The 15,623-nt window shown below is 52.1% G+C and overlaps 3 protein-coding genes across 5 annotated transcripts; 1 reads left to right on the top strand and 2 right to left on the bottom strand.

Annotated features, from left to right (window-relative positions):
* Positions 1-403: 403 nt before the first annotated feature.
* LOC117148036 (supporter of activation of yellow protein) lies at positions 404-10,828 on the top strand. Of its 3 annotated transcripts, none has more exons than XM_033315212.1 (12): positions 404-593; positions 2,333-4,668; positions 4,731-5,823; positions 5,887-6,167; positions 7,719-7,819; positions 7,885-8,040; positions 8,099-8,548; positions 8,623-8,898; positions 8,959-9,256; positions 9,412-9,622; positions 9,681-9,869; positions 10,014-10,828. In XM_033315212.1, the coding sequence occupies exons 2-12, from the start codon at positions 2,365-2,367 to the stop codon at positions 10,679-10,681; spliced, it is 6,027 nt and encodes a 2,008-aa protein (XP_033171103.1). In that variant the 5' UTR covers positions 404-593; positions 2,333-2,364; the 3' UTR covers positions 10,682-10,828. The 3 variants fall into 3 exon arrangements, with proteins under 3 accessions (XP_033171103.1, XP_033171102.1, XP_033171100.1); XM_033315211.1 differs by having other exon boundaries at positions 404-1,166; positions 2,363-4,668; XM_033315209.1 differs by having other exon boundaries at positions 405-1,166.
* Positions 10,829-11,624: 796 nt separating this feature from the next.
* LOC117148040 (pyridoxal phosphate phosphatase PHOSPHO2) lies at positions 11,625-13,551 on the bottom strand. The gene has a single exon (XM_033315217.1). It carries the CDS (start codon positions 13,024-13,026, stop codon positions 12,226-12,228), a length of 801 nt encoding a protein of 266 aa, XP_033171108.1. The 5' UTR covers positions 13,027-13,551; the 3' UTR covers positions 11,625-12,225.
* Positions 13,552-13,657: 106 nt separating this feature from the next.
* Positions 13,658-15,549, bottom strand: LOC117148038 (dual specificity protein phosphatase MPK-4). The gene is made up of 5 exons (XM_033315214.1): positions 15,327-15,549; positions 15,133-15,264; positions 14,964-15,063; positions 14,220-14,905; positions 13,658-14,155 (listed from the first exon to the last, which is right to left on the bottom strand). The coding sequence occupies exons 1-5, from the start codon at positions 15,469-15,471 to the stop codon at positions 14,052-14,054; spliced, it is 1,167 nt and encodes a 388-aa protein (XP_033171105.1). The 5' UTR covers positions 15,472-15,549; the 3' UTR covers positions 13,658-14,051.
* Between the last annotated feature and the right edge of the window lie 74 nt (positions 15,550-15,623).

The raw sequence follows: 15,623 nt of genomic DNA, 5'->3' as shown, positions 1-15,623 counted from the left end.
TAATTTTTTATACATAAATATATAATTTAAATTTCCAAAAAACCTGAAGCCGTACGAAAACACGAAGTCTGAATGAAATCAAACAAGATTTGACAAATACAACGGCTTGCGCATGCTTTGTTGGTGCAAAATATAAAAGTCTATGCTTGATATCTTCGAAAAAGGATGACATCGCAAAGAAATAATAAATGGAAGTGAACGATGATTACATCGATAAGATGTAATAACCATAACGTGTGGGTTGCCTTAGGGTATTATAATTAGCTAAATGCTAAATGCATTTTAGTAAAGACGCATTTAGCGGCAGTCAAGTCCACCGGCTGGTTTGCATCCCGGCTATACCCTGTCGAGTTTGTGGTATTTCTTAACACATTCCCCGCCAGCCGGGTATCTAGCTGTCAGCCGCAAGACGGCCACACTGATTTTCATTTGTCGTGACGAGTACCTCGGAATCGAAAAGAAAAAAACATAAGCAGACAGGCGAAACAGAGCATTCCGTTCAATAATGAATGCATAAGAACGTTCGACGCGCGCCGAGAATCAGTCTGCGTACGAGTCGTGCGTGCGGCCAGCGTGTTGGATATTTTTTTGAGGTTTGCGCCAGCTTCCAATGCACTCTCGTGTCGCCCTGCCTTCTGTACCATCGAATTTGAATCGTTAAAAGTGCGTGGAAAAGTGTACGAATCGAAACCAATACACGGAAAGTGGGACAACGGCGACTGAGAGCGCTCGTTGCGCTTGTCTCTGTGTCGGTGTCGATGCCTATGTGTGCGTGCGACTGAGAGTGTGTGTTGTGTGTGCCGTTCTGTTGCTGTTGTGTGTGTGCATGCGTGTGCACCGCCGATGTGTGCGTGCGAGTAGTGCTTACTGCTGCCGAGAGTCGAGTGTTGCCCGTGCTTCAAAATCGCATTGAATCGTATGGAAAAATGTGTTTAACTTCTCGCACAATAACGCCGAACGCTTAAAAAAGAAAAACGCCGCACGGCGTCGCGCAGCAGCAGTCAAAGTGAATAGAAATATGAGCATGCCAATGCCAGCAAAGGCAAAGGCAAACGAAATAGCAAATCCAAATCGCAATCGCGAATTGTGCACGCAAATCAAAAGCAGGCGCTCTTCCACTCCACCATCTTCTTTTGTCTGTCTCTGAGCGACGACTTTGCCGCATGGTGAGTTTGCCGTTTGCTTGTCGCTGCTGCTGCTGCTTCTTCTTTGCCCCTTTCGTTATTGTTGTTGTCGTTGGTATTGGTAGTGGTAGTAGTGGTGGTGTTGGGTCAGGGCTTTGGCGGCGGCGTCGTTGTTGCTAATTTTGTTGCCAGTGCATTGGCTGTCGATATTGCGCTCTAAAATCGTGCCCACAATAATAATAATCGTAGTGCAAATATATAGATGCTTGCATTTGGCCAGTAGAAGTGTAAGCATACATATACGCAGGCCAGGGCAACCAACCCATATGTGTGTGTGCGTGTCGTGCTCTTGCATATGTGTTTGTGTGTGTGGATTTTCTCCATGCAGCGGCATCGACTGCTTGTGGTGGATTCGCCCGCCAGCGTGGTGAATTGGCGTCAGTGTTGCCAGCACACACCAGTAACAAACAGGCCATAATTCGTGGCGGCGCGGCTTTCTCAGTATTTGTCTATTCCTCTGCGCTCCTCTGCGCTCAACGCCATTCATTCCGCTTCATCCTCATCTTCCTCCTGCCTTTTCTTGTTCTCCCGCAGTCGACAGCTGTGTGCGCATGTTTGCAGCGCTTATTATTTATTAAGTGTTGTTGTTGTTGCTCTCGCTGTGGTTCTTCTTGTGTTTATTTCGCTTGAAGTTTTTCGCGGCAATTTCGAGCGGTAGTTGTCCAACGCCGGAAAATCGTATTGCATTTTCGGCTGGCGACTGTTGAAACCTGCGCTTCCCTCGGTATTTACAAATACGGTTTTTATAAATAGATCGTAACTCTACCCGGCTTTCATTCAATTTTCTTATTTCATTGGGCTCCAATAAGTGTGTATGTACAAATGTACATCTATGTATGAGTATGAGTGTGTTTGTGGGTGTGTGTGTGTCTGTAGGTCGTTCCCCTTTTCAAATTGTCTCTTCTTAGTGTAAACAAAATGCATCCCTTGGGGCGGCAATTGTACGCATTATTTGCTATATTGGCGGTTTTCTCTAGGATCCGATGATTCATATATCTACATATGTATGTTTGATTTCACATGCAGTAGTCAGCCATTCAAATTTTTCATTTGTCTTTTGCTCTGAATTAGTTGTTGAAAGTCCCGAATCATATGGACTGCTATCATGATGCACCCTGATCTAAAGGATCGTCCACTTCTTTTTGCAGGCTGGCGGCCCACTGGACAATCGAATATAGCAATGAATGATTTACGTCAGCAGCAGATGGTAGCAGCGACATCGTCATCAGGATCGGAATCGGGAACAGCGGTAGAATCGGCAGCCGCCACGTCCACAGCAGGATCAGCCGGAGCAGCAGGTCGCCCCCAGTCGAACTGTAGCGCTAATAGCAACGCCAAGTCAGTGGCAGCGAGCAGCACGAGCGAGGAGGAGCAGCGAGTTAGCTCCACGTCGTCGCCAGCCCAGCGGGATCAGCAGCTGAATGCGGATCGGGACCGGGAACAGGACCCAGAGCCACAGCAGCAGCAGCAGCAGCGGGAGGAGGCACTGCAGCATCAGAATAATCAGCCCGGCCATATAACCAGCACCACAGCGTCGCCTCCGCCGACGCTGCCACCGCCGACGACGCCGTGCGACGATGCCCCAAGCACAACTGGAGCATCTGCATCGGCCAGCTCAGCATCCGGAGAAGCACCATCAGCAGCATCAGCAGCGGGAGCAGCAGGTGGAGCGATGGCCGCTACGGCGCTCGAGGTAGAGAGCGAAGAGCGGGATGGACATAAGATCATCCTGAAGCTCTCCAAGCACGCCAATCCCAACTCAAACGCTAATGAATCTCAGCCGGGCGGCGATGAGAGGCGCGTAGAGCCCCTGCGCATCCAGCTGCCCTGCGGCGGAGCGGAAGGAGGCTTAGTTGCGAAGCCGCAAGATGCCTTCGATGCGGACGCCTCTTCCTGCTCCTCGTCGTGCGCCGAGGACGAGGTGGCTACCACCCTCGGCCAACAACTACGAAACACCCCGCACATTGTGCCAAAGCTGACCATCCGCGCCGCGAACGAGAGGCGCGTAGGCAGCGTGGTGCCCAAGCTGACCATCAAGTTGCCTGAGAACCCGGCTGCTTCCGGCTCCAACTCCAACTCTGGATCGTGCTCAGCAGCTGTGAGTGGCGCCCAGTCAGCTATGCCCGCCAAGAACGATGCCCACCTGTCCAGCCTCTCGCCCGCATCCGCCTCGTCTTCATCTGCCTCGTCCTCCTCCTCGTCGTCGTCGTCGTCCTCACTGGCGGAGATGCAGACGGTGCCCAAGCTGATGATCAAGACAACGCTAGCCGGGAGTAGCTGCATCAGCAGCAGTGAGGAGCTTCCGCAGCAGCAGCAGATACCAAAGTTAACAATCAAGACAGGTGGCGGCGGTCAGGAGCACGTGCACACGGTCATAATGACGCACGACCTCAACAACGCCCAGAGCATCCCCAAACTCACCATTAAAACCAAATCCATAGAGATGATCGAGGACGAACAGGCGGCTAAGCTGGAGCAGCAGTTGCAGCCGCTGCCCAAGCTGACCATCAAGAACTTATGCTCACCGAAGCACAAGGTGCGTGCAGTGCTTGAGGAGAAGCCACCAACGGCGGCCTCCAAGCTGGCTATCCCAAAACCCACGCCCAATCCCACGCCGGCTCCCATGACGAATGGCGGCGAGTCGAACAGCAGTAGTCAGGAGTTCTGCGGCTTCTCCGATCTAGACGCAGATATTGCTGCGCCAGCTTCGGACGTCGTTCGCCGCAATTCGGACGACATGGTGATCGACGATTCGCTCTCCAAGGAGCACGATCCCAAGATTTTTCACAATCTACCGCCCATGCCCGCCAGCAACGGCATAGCCAGCGGTGGGAGCAAGGCCGGTAAGGCCAGCAAGCCTGCCCAATCCCAGCACAACGTCGTGGACATGGTGGACCTGACCTCGTCACCGTCGCCGGGCTCTTCGCCAACGCATGTGCCTAACAACTTCACGGGACGCATTTCGCCGAAAGGGTTGCTCATCGACTGCTTGCGAATGCAAACTGCGATGGGCGTTTATGTGTCCGAGGAGGCCGACAGTCGTGTTATGCCAGCTGCGTCGCCCAATTCGAATATATTGCTCAGCCAGCTAACGGCGCCGGCTAAAAGCTTCACCACGGCCACGCCTAAAAGCAAATCGAGCAAGTATCCCCAGCTAACGGAGCGCCTGATGGCGAATGGAAGCGGTACCGGTGGGGGATCTGTTATTGCTGCAGAAGGCGAGGCAGTCGTTGGTCCCTTGGCCCCCGCGAATCCCACCCAATCCATAATCGAGTCCATTGAAATCCTGGACACGCCTGATGGCAGCCCGAGGGTAGCCTACATGGACGAGGATTCTAACCCGATGCTCAACAAACATCTCCAAACTATTCACAAGCTCGCAATGGATCACGGAGTGGAACAGCGTATGGATACCCAAGACAACAACAACGAGAACCACTTGAAACGCACCAGCAGCGAGGGAAACGAATCTCCCAGCAGTAGAGTACGTTGTCGCTTATTTATTTATAACAAATTGTGCCGTGACAGTAGTTCTTCTTTTTGCAGCTCCCTCCCAGCAAACAGCGACGTCTGGACAACGACGAAAACGACCAGCAGACGCAGAATTGCCATGATCCCGCCAGAAAGTGCAGTGAATCACTGCAGGCGCTTCCGCCGTCACATCGCTCACGCAAGCAGAAGCACGAGCGAATCCTGAACACGGATCTAGAGGGTTCGCTATTTCCACCCACCCAACAGCAGGCGATTTCAACGCCGGATCAAAATGGAGCCTTGTCCTCGGAGGTCGACGCGGAGGACGCTAAGGCGCAAGATCCGCTAGAACCGGCGACCCCTCAGCCCCCGCCGGTAGCGACGCCGGCAGGAACGGGAAAGAAGCGCGGGCGGCCGAAGCGTGTCCAAAATCAGAGCTCGGCGGATGGTGGAGTCGCAGTTACTCCCAAACCCGGGACTCCACAGGAGGAGGTGAACAGCGCTGTCAAGTCGCGCCGCGTACAACTGCTGCGCAAGCGACTGGCCATCGATATGGTGAGCGTGGGCCAAGAGCAGGCGGACATAAAAGCAAAGGAAAAGGAGTCGTCTGTGGGCGTGCCAATTGCAAGTGTTGAAGACGGGCTTGCCGAAGCTCTGGAATCTCCAAAGACTCGCGACCATCGCCCGCTGAGAGCCACGCGCCGCACCGTTACTAGCACAAACACCAACCTGCAGCCCACGCCCAAGTCCACAAGGAAGCGCCAGAGCAAGGCCAGTGTCCAACAGAGCCCGTTGCCGCCGCCGACGATGTCTCAGTTCGGTAGTTCGGAGGCCGAGTCCAACAACAATAATAGCAGCATATCCTTTGCCCTGAGCGCGCAGATCGACCTCACCATGTGCTCGTCCAGTTCGTCGACCTCCTCCGGCGCTGCCGCCAACCAGCAGGTGATCGTTGGAAGTGGCAGCAGCTCGATGCTACCTCCGACGACCATTCTGTCTTCTTCGGACCCGTTGCCCGATGTCATCTTCCAGCCAAATGACTTCTCCTCTATCATGGCCACCCAGCAGCTGCGCTCCTCGCGCCCCTCAAGCATCAGCAGTGCCGGCGGTAGCCAGCCGGACTGTCACGACGAGGACAACTACACCAGCGCGCTGGACAACTCCGGAGGTAAGAAAGTTTTGTTAAATCCCTTACAACTTCAAGTAAGCAAAAGTACAACTCTTCTTTCAGACGAAACTGCGTTGCCGATGCTCTCCATAGTGACTCCCACGCGGGGACGTGGTCGTGGCCGGCGATCCAGGGGAGGCCGCGGTAGAGGATCTTCTTCAGGGGACCGGGCTGCCAGCGCCGGAGGCACAGCCTCCACAACGCCCGCCACGCAGCCTAGGGCCCCGCGAATGAGCCGAGGAGCTAGTGCCGTAGCAAAGGCCATCGCCATGAGTCGACCACGATGCGTGGGCGGCCTCAAGCACCAGCCCGATCCCGAGAGACTTAAAGGCTTGTTCAGTCCGGTAAGTGGTCTTCGTTAATGCACCAAACACCAATTACTAATATGATGGTGGGATCAAGTTACGTATGTTTCGTAAATTTTGTAAAACTGCTTCAGCTATTCGATGAAGCCATTTGAGTGCTTAGGTTTAGAGATTTTCATTTAAGTTTAATTGAAACTATCTCTAAAAAGAGGTGCGCAAATGAATAGCTTAGGAAGGGGCGTAATTTGAATACTTTAGTAAATCATTTGTATTTATATTTGCAACATATTTAGTTATGTTAATGGGGGGCAACTGGAATTAGAACTGCACATTCCTAACATATTTTCTCATAACCGAGTATCGGGAGCGATTCCTCGAAAAATGGCGAGAGTGTTTAGAAGACGGCGACTCGTCGGCTGAATTTAAAAATATGATAAATGCGCCCACCTTTGTCACTGGATAAGAGAATCGTTGATCCTTGAATTGGACTGAAATGTTTCCCCTTTTGAAAAGAATCTGTTTGCATGGTATTCTAAACTAACGAGACCGAGCAGCAGTAACGAGTAATGGTGCTGCTCGAGATCTCGTTAGTTCTCGCAGTAACGGACATCGGATATGGGGCATCGTGTTGAAGATGGTCAGTACAGTTAGGGCTTCTAGCGGGCTTTACAATTTGCATTACATTGCCTTCTTGTTTATGTTTCGTTACGTAAATCTTGCCCACTTACCCAAACTCACACACACACTGAGTGCTAACGTGTCGTAATTAAAAACAAAGGCGCGCGCCATGTCGCGAATTCATTGCCAACGGCCTAGTGTAAGTGCACAGCCAACAACAACAATAAAACCAAGCGAACCGCTGCTGAGTCGCTGCATTAGCTATTGGTGGGCGGGTGGCGTGCCGGTTAAGGGGAGGGAGCGGCGAAGGAAGCAGCTGCGAACTGAGCAGCGCAGCCGCTGTGATTGTTGTTGGCTTCACCTGCGATTTTAATCAGCTGAAGTTTTTGTTTGGCTCTCGCCAGTCGCACGTGTGTGTGTTTGCATGTGTGTACGTAAATGAGCTGACAGTAGTCCACCTTCACCACACCTGCTGCTGCAGTCGCTCTCACTCTCGATTGCTCTCTTGCCCACTCTCTCAGCGGGGCTTTGAATGTGGACTTCGTTGAGAGCTGGCAACTCTTCGCTTGCCGTTTTCGCTGCTGCACGTTTAAACATGTGCAAAGAGCAATGGCTTCCAAAAATTGGAAGGATAAATAATTATGCGCACATGTGTACGTACATGTGTATGTACGTATGTATGCATGTTGAGCAATTACCCTGCATTTACAAATGGTTAGTTTTTATTTCGTAGGGTTTCCTTCTTCTGCTATTGGCAATTCTTAGTAGAAGTAAAAGTAGCTTGTCATTTAAGTTAGGTACCACTCGTATAATTAGTCCTACCTTTCTATCAGAATGAACTGTTATATCCTAGACTACAAATTGAGATATATACATACATATATGTATATACATAGGTATATGAGGTATACATTAGATCGCAATGCCCTTTGAATTCAAGATTCCTAATTGCTTACCGCCCCAATTCTTTAGTCGCCGCAAGTGTTTGAGGAGGACACGCGTATGAGCGCCGATCTTAGCAACAGCAATCAGTCGATGGCCAGCCTGATGGAACCCCCGCTAACGCCGCAGAAGTGAGTCTACCTTGTGTTCATGTCCACTGTAAATTGTAATTAATAAATTCTTTTCTCGTCTGCAGGCAACCCGACTTCCTCAACAACGAGGAGTCACAGTCGTCCATGGTGAGCAATGTGAGCATGATGGACTCCAACCAGGGTCAGTCCGCCGACGCAATTCTGGGCTCTGCTCTCAAACGTCCAAAGAAGAAGAAGATGGAAACTTGCGTGGCCGAAGAGTAAGTGCATTGTAACGAACTCATAACGTAGCAGGTCTAAGTCTTCATTGAATTGCAGCACGGACTACAGCGCCTCCAGCATCGCCGAGTACGACTGGCCACCGCCTAAAGGTTGCTGCCCATCAAAGAATCGGGACACCTTCATGATCCAAGAGCAGGTGGCGCTCTATCTGGGCATCACCAGCTTCAAGCGCAAGTACCCGGATCTGCCACGCCGCTCGGTCGACATGGAGGAGCGCAATTGGCTGCAGGAGAAGGGCCTGGTCAGCGAGAAGTTGTGCGACCTGGGCATCACCGCTGTGTGGGCCTCCGACATATTGGACATCATGTACGCGGACTTCTTCGACAAGTACGAAGAGTACAAGGAGTACATTCGCAGGAAGCATTTGCGCGAGATCGAGGCTAAGCAGAAGGCCCTCGGACTCACAGTCGGCGCCGGACGAGGTCTGCAAGCGCGCGACCGTGCCATGCTTTCGGCCAGCAAGTGGAACTCTTACTTCAACAAGTCGTGAGTTACATTCTAGCAGTTGCCTTTGGCAAATGAGCAGCTTGCTAATGCTAATGCTTATCTCTCGTTTTCAGCCGTAAGGATGAGCGCCAGTGCTGTATGGACCTGCAGACCTTCACGATAAATCAGCCGCAGCCAAGGACCGCGCCCACCTGTACTCGCCTAGAGCGCTCCACTGCGGATTTGGTACGGGAAGTGGCAGAAGAGGCGAATATACCGGCACCGCCTAATCTCCTGCTACACCGCGTCTACGACGAGGCCTTCCGCAACTCAGACTACGCTTATCCACTCACGGTGGTACCGGACCAGTTCTCAATGGCCTACCGCCAGTTTGAGCCCGCCGAGCTCCGGTAAGACGCAATCGTAGTGTCGCTATTATATCCAATGTCACTAACAATTCACTTTTACAGAGCCTACCCACTGGACACGGCGCTGGACAAGCCGTCGACCGATCTGATGGCCCAGCTGCTACAGGCAAAATCCGAAGCTGTAGGCAGCGAAGAAATCAAAACGTCCGCCCCGGCCCCCAAGGATCTGGGGCAAGAGCAGTCCGCCATTAAATCCGTAACGGTAACGGCGCCCGTTCGACGCAGCAGAAGGTCCGCACGCCAGCAGACGGACAAGGTCCGCACGGCTAGCAGCTCCAGCACGTCCTCCGCTCAATCGGCCTCATCCGCGTCCAGCGGCAACGGGAGCAGCAGTGATACGGTAACTTGAGCGGTTTGGATAGAGATACATTCATTCGGTTTGATGAAATACATTAAATTGAGTTCAATTGAACCACATTTGGTTCACTGGTGTCTGCATCCTGAAAACTATGGGCTTCAGTTGAAATAATCGCCAACAATTCTTATGCATTTTAGGAAAGCGGCGATGAAAGCGACTTCAGCAGCACCTCGAGCTGCAGCAGTTCGACGGGTGCCTCAAGTGGAGCAGGCAGCGAGGACGAGGATGGGAACGAGTGCTCATCGTCGGTCAGGCTGTCCAACTGCGGCGTCTGTCTGCGCAGTCAGCATCGCAATGCTAGGGACATGCCGGAGGCTTTCATCCGCTGTTACACATGCCGAAAGCGCGGTAAGTGGTCCCCCATCCTTTGCTCCGCTTCCGTCCTAAACTCTGTGCCTTCCCACAGTCCATCCCAGCTGCGTCGATATGCCCCCGCGCATGGTGGGTCGCGTGAGGAACTACAACTGGCAGTGCGCCGGGTGCAAGTGCTGCATCAAGTGCCGTGGCAGCCAACGTCCAGGAAAGATGCTCTTTTGCGAGCAGTGCGACCGAGGCTACCACATCTACTGCTTGGGCCTCAAAACAGTCCCAGATGGTAAGTAATTCGTGGCTTGTCTATGAAGCCATTTGAAGATGTAGTTGCTCAGTTGTTTATGATAACAACATAGCAAATTGTTCGATTGGATGATTTCAAATATACAGACTAGATTACTTAACATCCCTCTAACAAAACTTACAGGACGATGGAGCTGTGAGCGCTGCTGTTTCTGCGTGCGATGCGGGGCCACCAAGCCGGAGGGTCTGCCCCAGGTGGCCGCCCTGTCCCAGGCGTCCGGAGGACCGGCGGCCAACGGGGACCGCTCAAAGGCAGCGCGCAACAAGCGCTTGAAATGGGTGCACGAGTACCGTATCGATCACGTGACGAAGATCCGGGAGCACGCCGCCATGTTCTGCGTACCATGTGCGCGAAACAAGCCCGCCAAGCGGCAGTCGGCGGCGGGTGCGGCCGGGACGGCAGCAGTTCCTCCTGTCCTGGAGGCCACGTCCGCGCGAACGGATGACAGTCCGATGCCCAGTCCCGGCCTGACAACCAACGGAGGACGCTCCCTTTCGCCAACGGCGGCACTGAGTCCAAAGGCAGCTGTGCCCGTGGCATCGCTGCCGCCCGTTCTTGAAGCGACGGCGGTGACCACAAACATTGCGGCAACGATAGGCAGACGGCAGGCGGGTAATGCGGTCAATATAACAACGATGCAGTGCAACAGCAGCAGCGGCAGCAGCAGCTTCAGCGGGAACGGAGTCGCCGAGGACGCGGCGAATGTCACTGCAACGGGAACGGCCACGGCGGCAGCAGGAGCACCCGCTGCCACTCCAATAGGCATAGCTCCGCCGCCCGTTGTTGCCTGAGTGGGGGTCATACGTTATTGTGCCAAGCGCACTCTAACGGACTTATAGTAAGCGCCGGACGCGCCGCCCTCTACCAAGCCGCCTCCAAAGTGGTCGTAACCACAGAGCACAGCCGCCATCCCAAAAAAAAAAAAAATAACACACACACAGATGCATAGTATTAACGAATGCGACAAGGGGGAGAGATTGGATTAAGAGTGGAGAGAATATTTAAGGTTTTTTTTTACTACGATTATTCTTTATTTGTCAGTACTGCATTGTATTGATTGTGTTTTATACATATATACATATGAATATTCCTATTATAGTTATGTTACTTAACTTTGCTAATGTTAACAACCAAACGACCACATAAACACACACACACACACACATGACACGCACCCCAAGGAACACCAAGTAGACCACGTTATGCTTAAGTCTTTTTTAACGCCTAAGTTGAATAGCCTAGCACTAAGTCACAACTTCATTTGTTTCTAGTGAATTCATTTGACGCATTTTAGTTCAATTGCGCGCAATCGCCCACGCAAACAGATTTGTACACTTGCGTTTTTTAACCAAGGAAAGAGTGCTGTCCAGCTGTCCTGGCCGTGCGGCCTTGTTTGTATTCCCGTGTCCTTGGAGGCTTGGTCCACCCGCTGGGTGGGGTCTTGTCCACGTCTGTAGGTCTCTAGGTCTGTAGGTAGGGCTAGCTGTTTCGTGTTACCGTTTACTTTTGAATCGAAATAGTGTCTATTTCTATTTCTCAGCCAAGTCTAAGTCTAAGCCACCGTGCGCACTGTGCATCTGTATCTTCTATAGACATAACTCTGATTTTAAACGTCTTATGCGCCGAATTTTTGAACATGTATATGTGTGTATTTATAGGAACCACGCCCTCTAGCCCATGTAAGTAGTTAAGCACAGCCTAAGTAGTGTCTTCATGTGCGGTAGCTGCTTGTCCTTTTTTTTTTTCGTTTCGTTTAGTTTAGATTAGTTTCGGTAGATTCGTAAGCGGGGAAGGGACTTGGCTCGGCGGAGGATCGAGGATCGGGGAGCCGGGAGCCGGGTGCCACTCCGCAATCGTATGGCTAAGAATGTATTATAAATGTAATTTATGCTAACACATAACCCAACACTCGGACCCACACACACCACACACACACAAACAAGCAAACACATATATATATAAATATATATATATATAGATATACTAGCTATAGCTATAAGATTGAAGCACAAGAGCAGATACAGATGTGGCTAGCGAGGATTAGGTAGCAGGATGTGGAAGTGGAAGTGTGGAAGAACCATGTGTGAAATATTGTTAGGCAACAGTTCTAATACCGCCGCAGGATAGGTAGCTCTAAGTTTTCGGTCTACTTAGGACAAAGTGGATCCACAGACGGGCCCAGCTGCAGACCTCGGCTGGAGAGAGCTGGTGGGTAATCCACTTTCCGCGGAAAGTAAATCTTAAGTCCTTCATATTAAGTGGAATTATTCTTATGTATACATACTGAAAGATTTATTTTTAAGTCGAATAAAACAGCAGCATTAATAACCTGGCCTTACCACAAACTCGACGCCACGATTTTGGGCATCAGGAGCTCCTCCAGCTCGTGGCCGTCGCGCCATGTGAGCACGGAGCAGGCCAGTTCCTGGCCATGGGCGGTCATCTTTCCGTGCAGCTCGAATCCGCGCCGGACGCAGGCCACGTCCATTTGCCGCAGCCGCTTCATGGCGCACAGATCGTTGCAACTATCGCCCACATAGATCACGCGCTCGTATCGCCCGCTGCACGTCAGCTCCTCCATCACGGAGCCCTTGCACATGTTGGAGGGGCAGAGATCGCAGTCAGTCTGCTCCTGGTAGGGCAGCACCAGCACCTCGCCGCTCGCCTGGACGCAGGCGGGATTGGTGAACACGCCGCCGGCAAAGAGGCACTCAATGGCGTACGCCTCCAGCCACTCGCCGATGAAGAAGGAGTTGGCGTCGCTGACGATGCACAGTTCGAGCTCAGGCATCCTGGCCAACCGGCGCACCACCCGCAGCATTCCAGGCACGGCTGTGAGACTGCGCACACGCTTGCCCACCGACGCGGAGTTCACCTTGTGCTCGCCATGCAGGCGCTGCAACACTCGGCTTATGAAACTCAGCCAGCCGCACTTGGGGATCTGGTCCTGCAGCTCCTTGCGCTGACTGGTCGGCAGTAGCTGGCTCACCGCCAAATAGGAGTCCTGCTCCACGATGGTTCTGTCGAAGTCGATGGCGACTAGGGTGCGCGGTCCAGGCGAACTGGACGCGCTCAGACCGCGTCCGAAGGCCGAAAGGCAGCGGCTCAACCGGAGGCTTCTCGAAATAGCAAACATTTTGGTGTGGAAAACAAACAATTTGATTTTAATATCAATGCACACTCGTTTAAATACAGTAGATATGGGTCAACAAAGCACATCAATATCGATAAGGTGGCGCCAATATCCAAAGGTGCACGGAGTCCCATGGAAGCTGGGATCTTGGTTCCACGACGTGTCCGTTTGGCCGACAAAGTTGTGATTATAATATAATGTGTGTATTACATGTATATCGCATAAGATATTTAGATATTGTCATTGAAAAATGTTGTTTCGTTTTCCGTTGCGTAAAATATTTTCCAAAAAGGTTCAAATATCTAAAATACATTCATAGTTGGTGTGTTGGTAACATGCAAAAAGCTATGCAAATGCATATGGAACAGCAAAGATCAACTTGTATGGCTTCCAACGAATATGGGTGCACTACATCGCACGTACATAAGTAAGTGTATAATTAACTACATTGGCGAATTCATTGGCTAACTATATAAAATGAAACAATATACCATATGCCATATGCTACGGAAACAACCAACGTATCTTTCAGCTTTGGGGATTCACAGATCAATGTTGCGCCCGGATGATGCTCTGTGATTATTTCTTATTGTTGAGAAAAGTGAACTATTATACTGACTGACCACAAATGGAATCCGAAGTTGGTTAGTGATTATATTACGTTTGCTTCGCGCGGAAGTTTTGATATTGTAAACCTGGCAATCAGTTTGTATCCGATCCGGGATCGGTTTCCCAAGAGGGCATAGCTAAGCTAACTGCTTGCGTTTCAAGAATCTCAGCTTGGTGGAGGAGCATTCAGCATGATATTCGACCAATGGTGCCATTAACTTATGTAACTTCAATGGCCAATAGAAACATAACTTAGTGCCCATATATGTAGGCCAGTACTGATGAGCACTGATCAATCAATCCAAGCCTCCATTGACTTCTGTTTAGGTGGGCGATTGCCGATCTATGCCAGCCGACTAGGGAGTCCAATTGTCCCGCCTCCGATGATGCCATCTCGCTCTATTTCCAGCACGCTGCACCTAAACCGTGGTCTGCACGTTCTGCACGGCCTTCGAGAGCTCCACCTTGGAAGGTATCAGATAAAATGCAGGCGTCATCGTCTCCCCGCACGGACACTTGCAGGCTGCAATAAATAAGGAGGAATTAGTGAGGGGGGGATTATCGGCTGGTGGAGCAGCAAAGCCAACCGTTGATCCAGCTAAAGTTTCCCAGTTTCTGCTCGCACTTGGGACAGTACAGGCGGCCCTGGGTGTTCAGCATGATGCGGTGCATCCAGGCGATGGGCTCCACGAAGAGTATGCTGCGGCAATAGTTTGGCGTGCTTTCGTGGCCGGGTGAACCGAGCGACGACTGGCGGATGCGCTCGGACAGCTGCTCCAGCATGCGAGCACCACTGGAATGATTTTCGGCCTGATCCTGTGACTGAGCCGGCAGCTTAGCTGCAGTGACTTCTTCTTTCTCCTTCGGAACCACCTCCTGCGGCGGCCTGTCACGCGGCTTGTGCTCCAGTACATGCGACTTGGAGGCCAGGACGCGGCGGCAACGACGACACCGGAACACTATGGGCTCCGGGTTCTCGCGCGTTATATCCGGATCCGGACGGACCACGCTGTGGAAGCTTTGCGGCAGGATCTTGGCCTTGCGCATCTGCTCGCCAGCCAGGCGCAGGCGGTGGATCTTGTAGCGCTGGCAGTTGGGGTCAATCTTGCAGCCCATGCGCCGGAAGAGCTTTAGCTGGCTGACAAAGCCAGCGTTTGGCTGGACGAAGCGCCGTTTGGCCTTGACCAGCTCGTAGGCGGGCAGGAAGTCCAGATTGTGTCGCTTCATCATGTAAGCGATCACCGTGGATGAGCTGCGACTGACGCCGAAGTAGCTGTTGAAGGCACAAAGAGTCAGAGTCGTTGGCTGGTCAGCCTAAGTAAGATGCTCACCAGTGCACAAGGACATTGCCCTGCTGGGCCAGGGCCGAGCTGATGAAGTCCACGCAGCCCTCCAGATGCTGCAGAATATCTTCGCGCGGCATGTCGGCAACTGAAACAGGGATTTGAATAATTAAAGAAGCTGTTGCACACTCCCGGAGCTACTGATTTGTGTGCTTACTCTGTATATATTTGGTGGTCAGAAAGCTGGCCTCCAGAATGTGCTGCGGCAGCGGCACCGAGTCCAGCGTGAGGATGTGGGTAATCTTGAAGGAGCGCAGCGTCTCCATGTGCGTGGCCGCGGTCAGGTTACCTGGTGGTGCAAGGAAGGGTTGAGAAATGCATCGATCACAAGGATTGCAGCTATATGCTCACCTAGAAACAGGCCCGTGTCCACCTCGTCGATGCTGACCGGTCCGCCGTCGAAGTCTTCGCGCGTCAGCACCCCGGAGTCCTGGGCCTTGCCACCCCCCGCGGAGCACGAAGGCCGCGCCTGCCGCTGAGACTGAGACTGCTCCATGGCCAGGCAACAGATACCAGCTGGAGGCAGAGGAAGAAGAAGAGCAAGGACAGGACCTAGTGTGGAAGTGGAAGTGCTAGTGTGACCGCAGCAGCATCGCGCGGTATCCGATTTGTGGAAAAGCTCGCTTCCAGGTTAACGATAACTTGCTA

This window comes from Drosophila mauritiana, chromosome X, assembly GCF_004382145.1.
Source record: "Drosophila mauritiana strain mau12 chromosome X, ASM438214v1, whole genome shotgun sequence".
NCBI lineage: Eukaryota > Metazoa > Arthropoda > Insecta > Diptera > Drosophilidae > Drosophila > Drosophila mauritiana.
The sequence above is the reverse complement of the archived record's forward strand: the minus strand, read 5'-3'. Positions and strand labels throughout refer to the sequence as shown.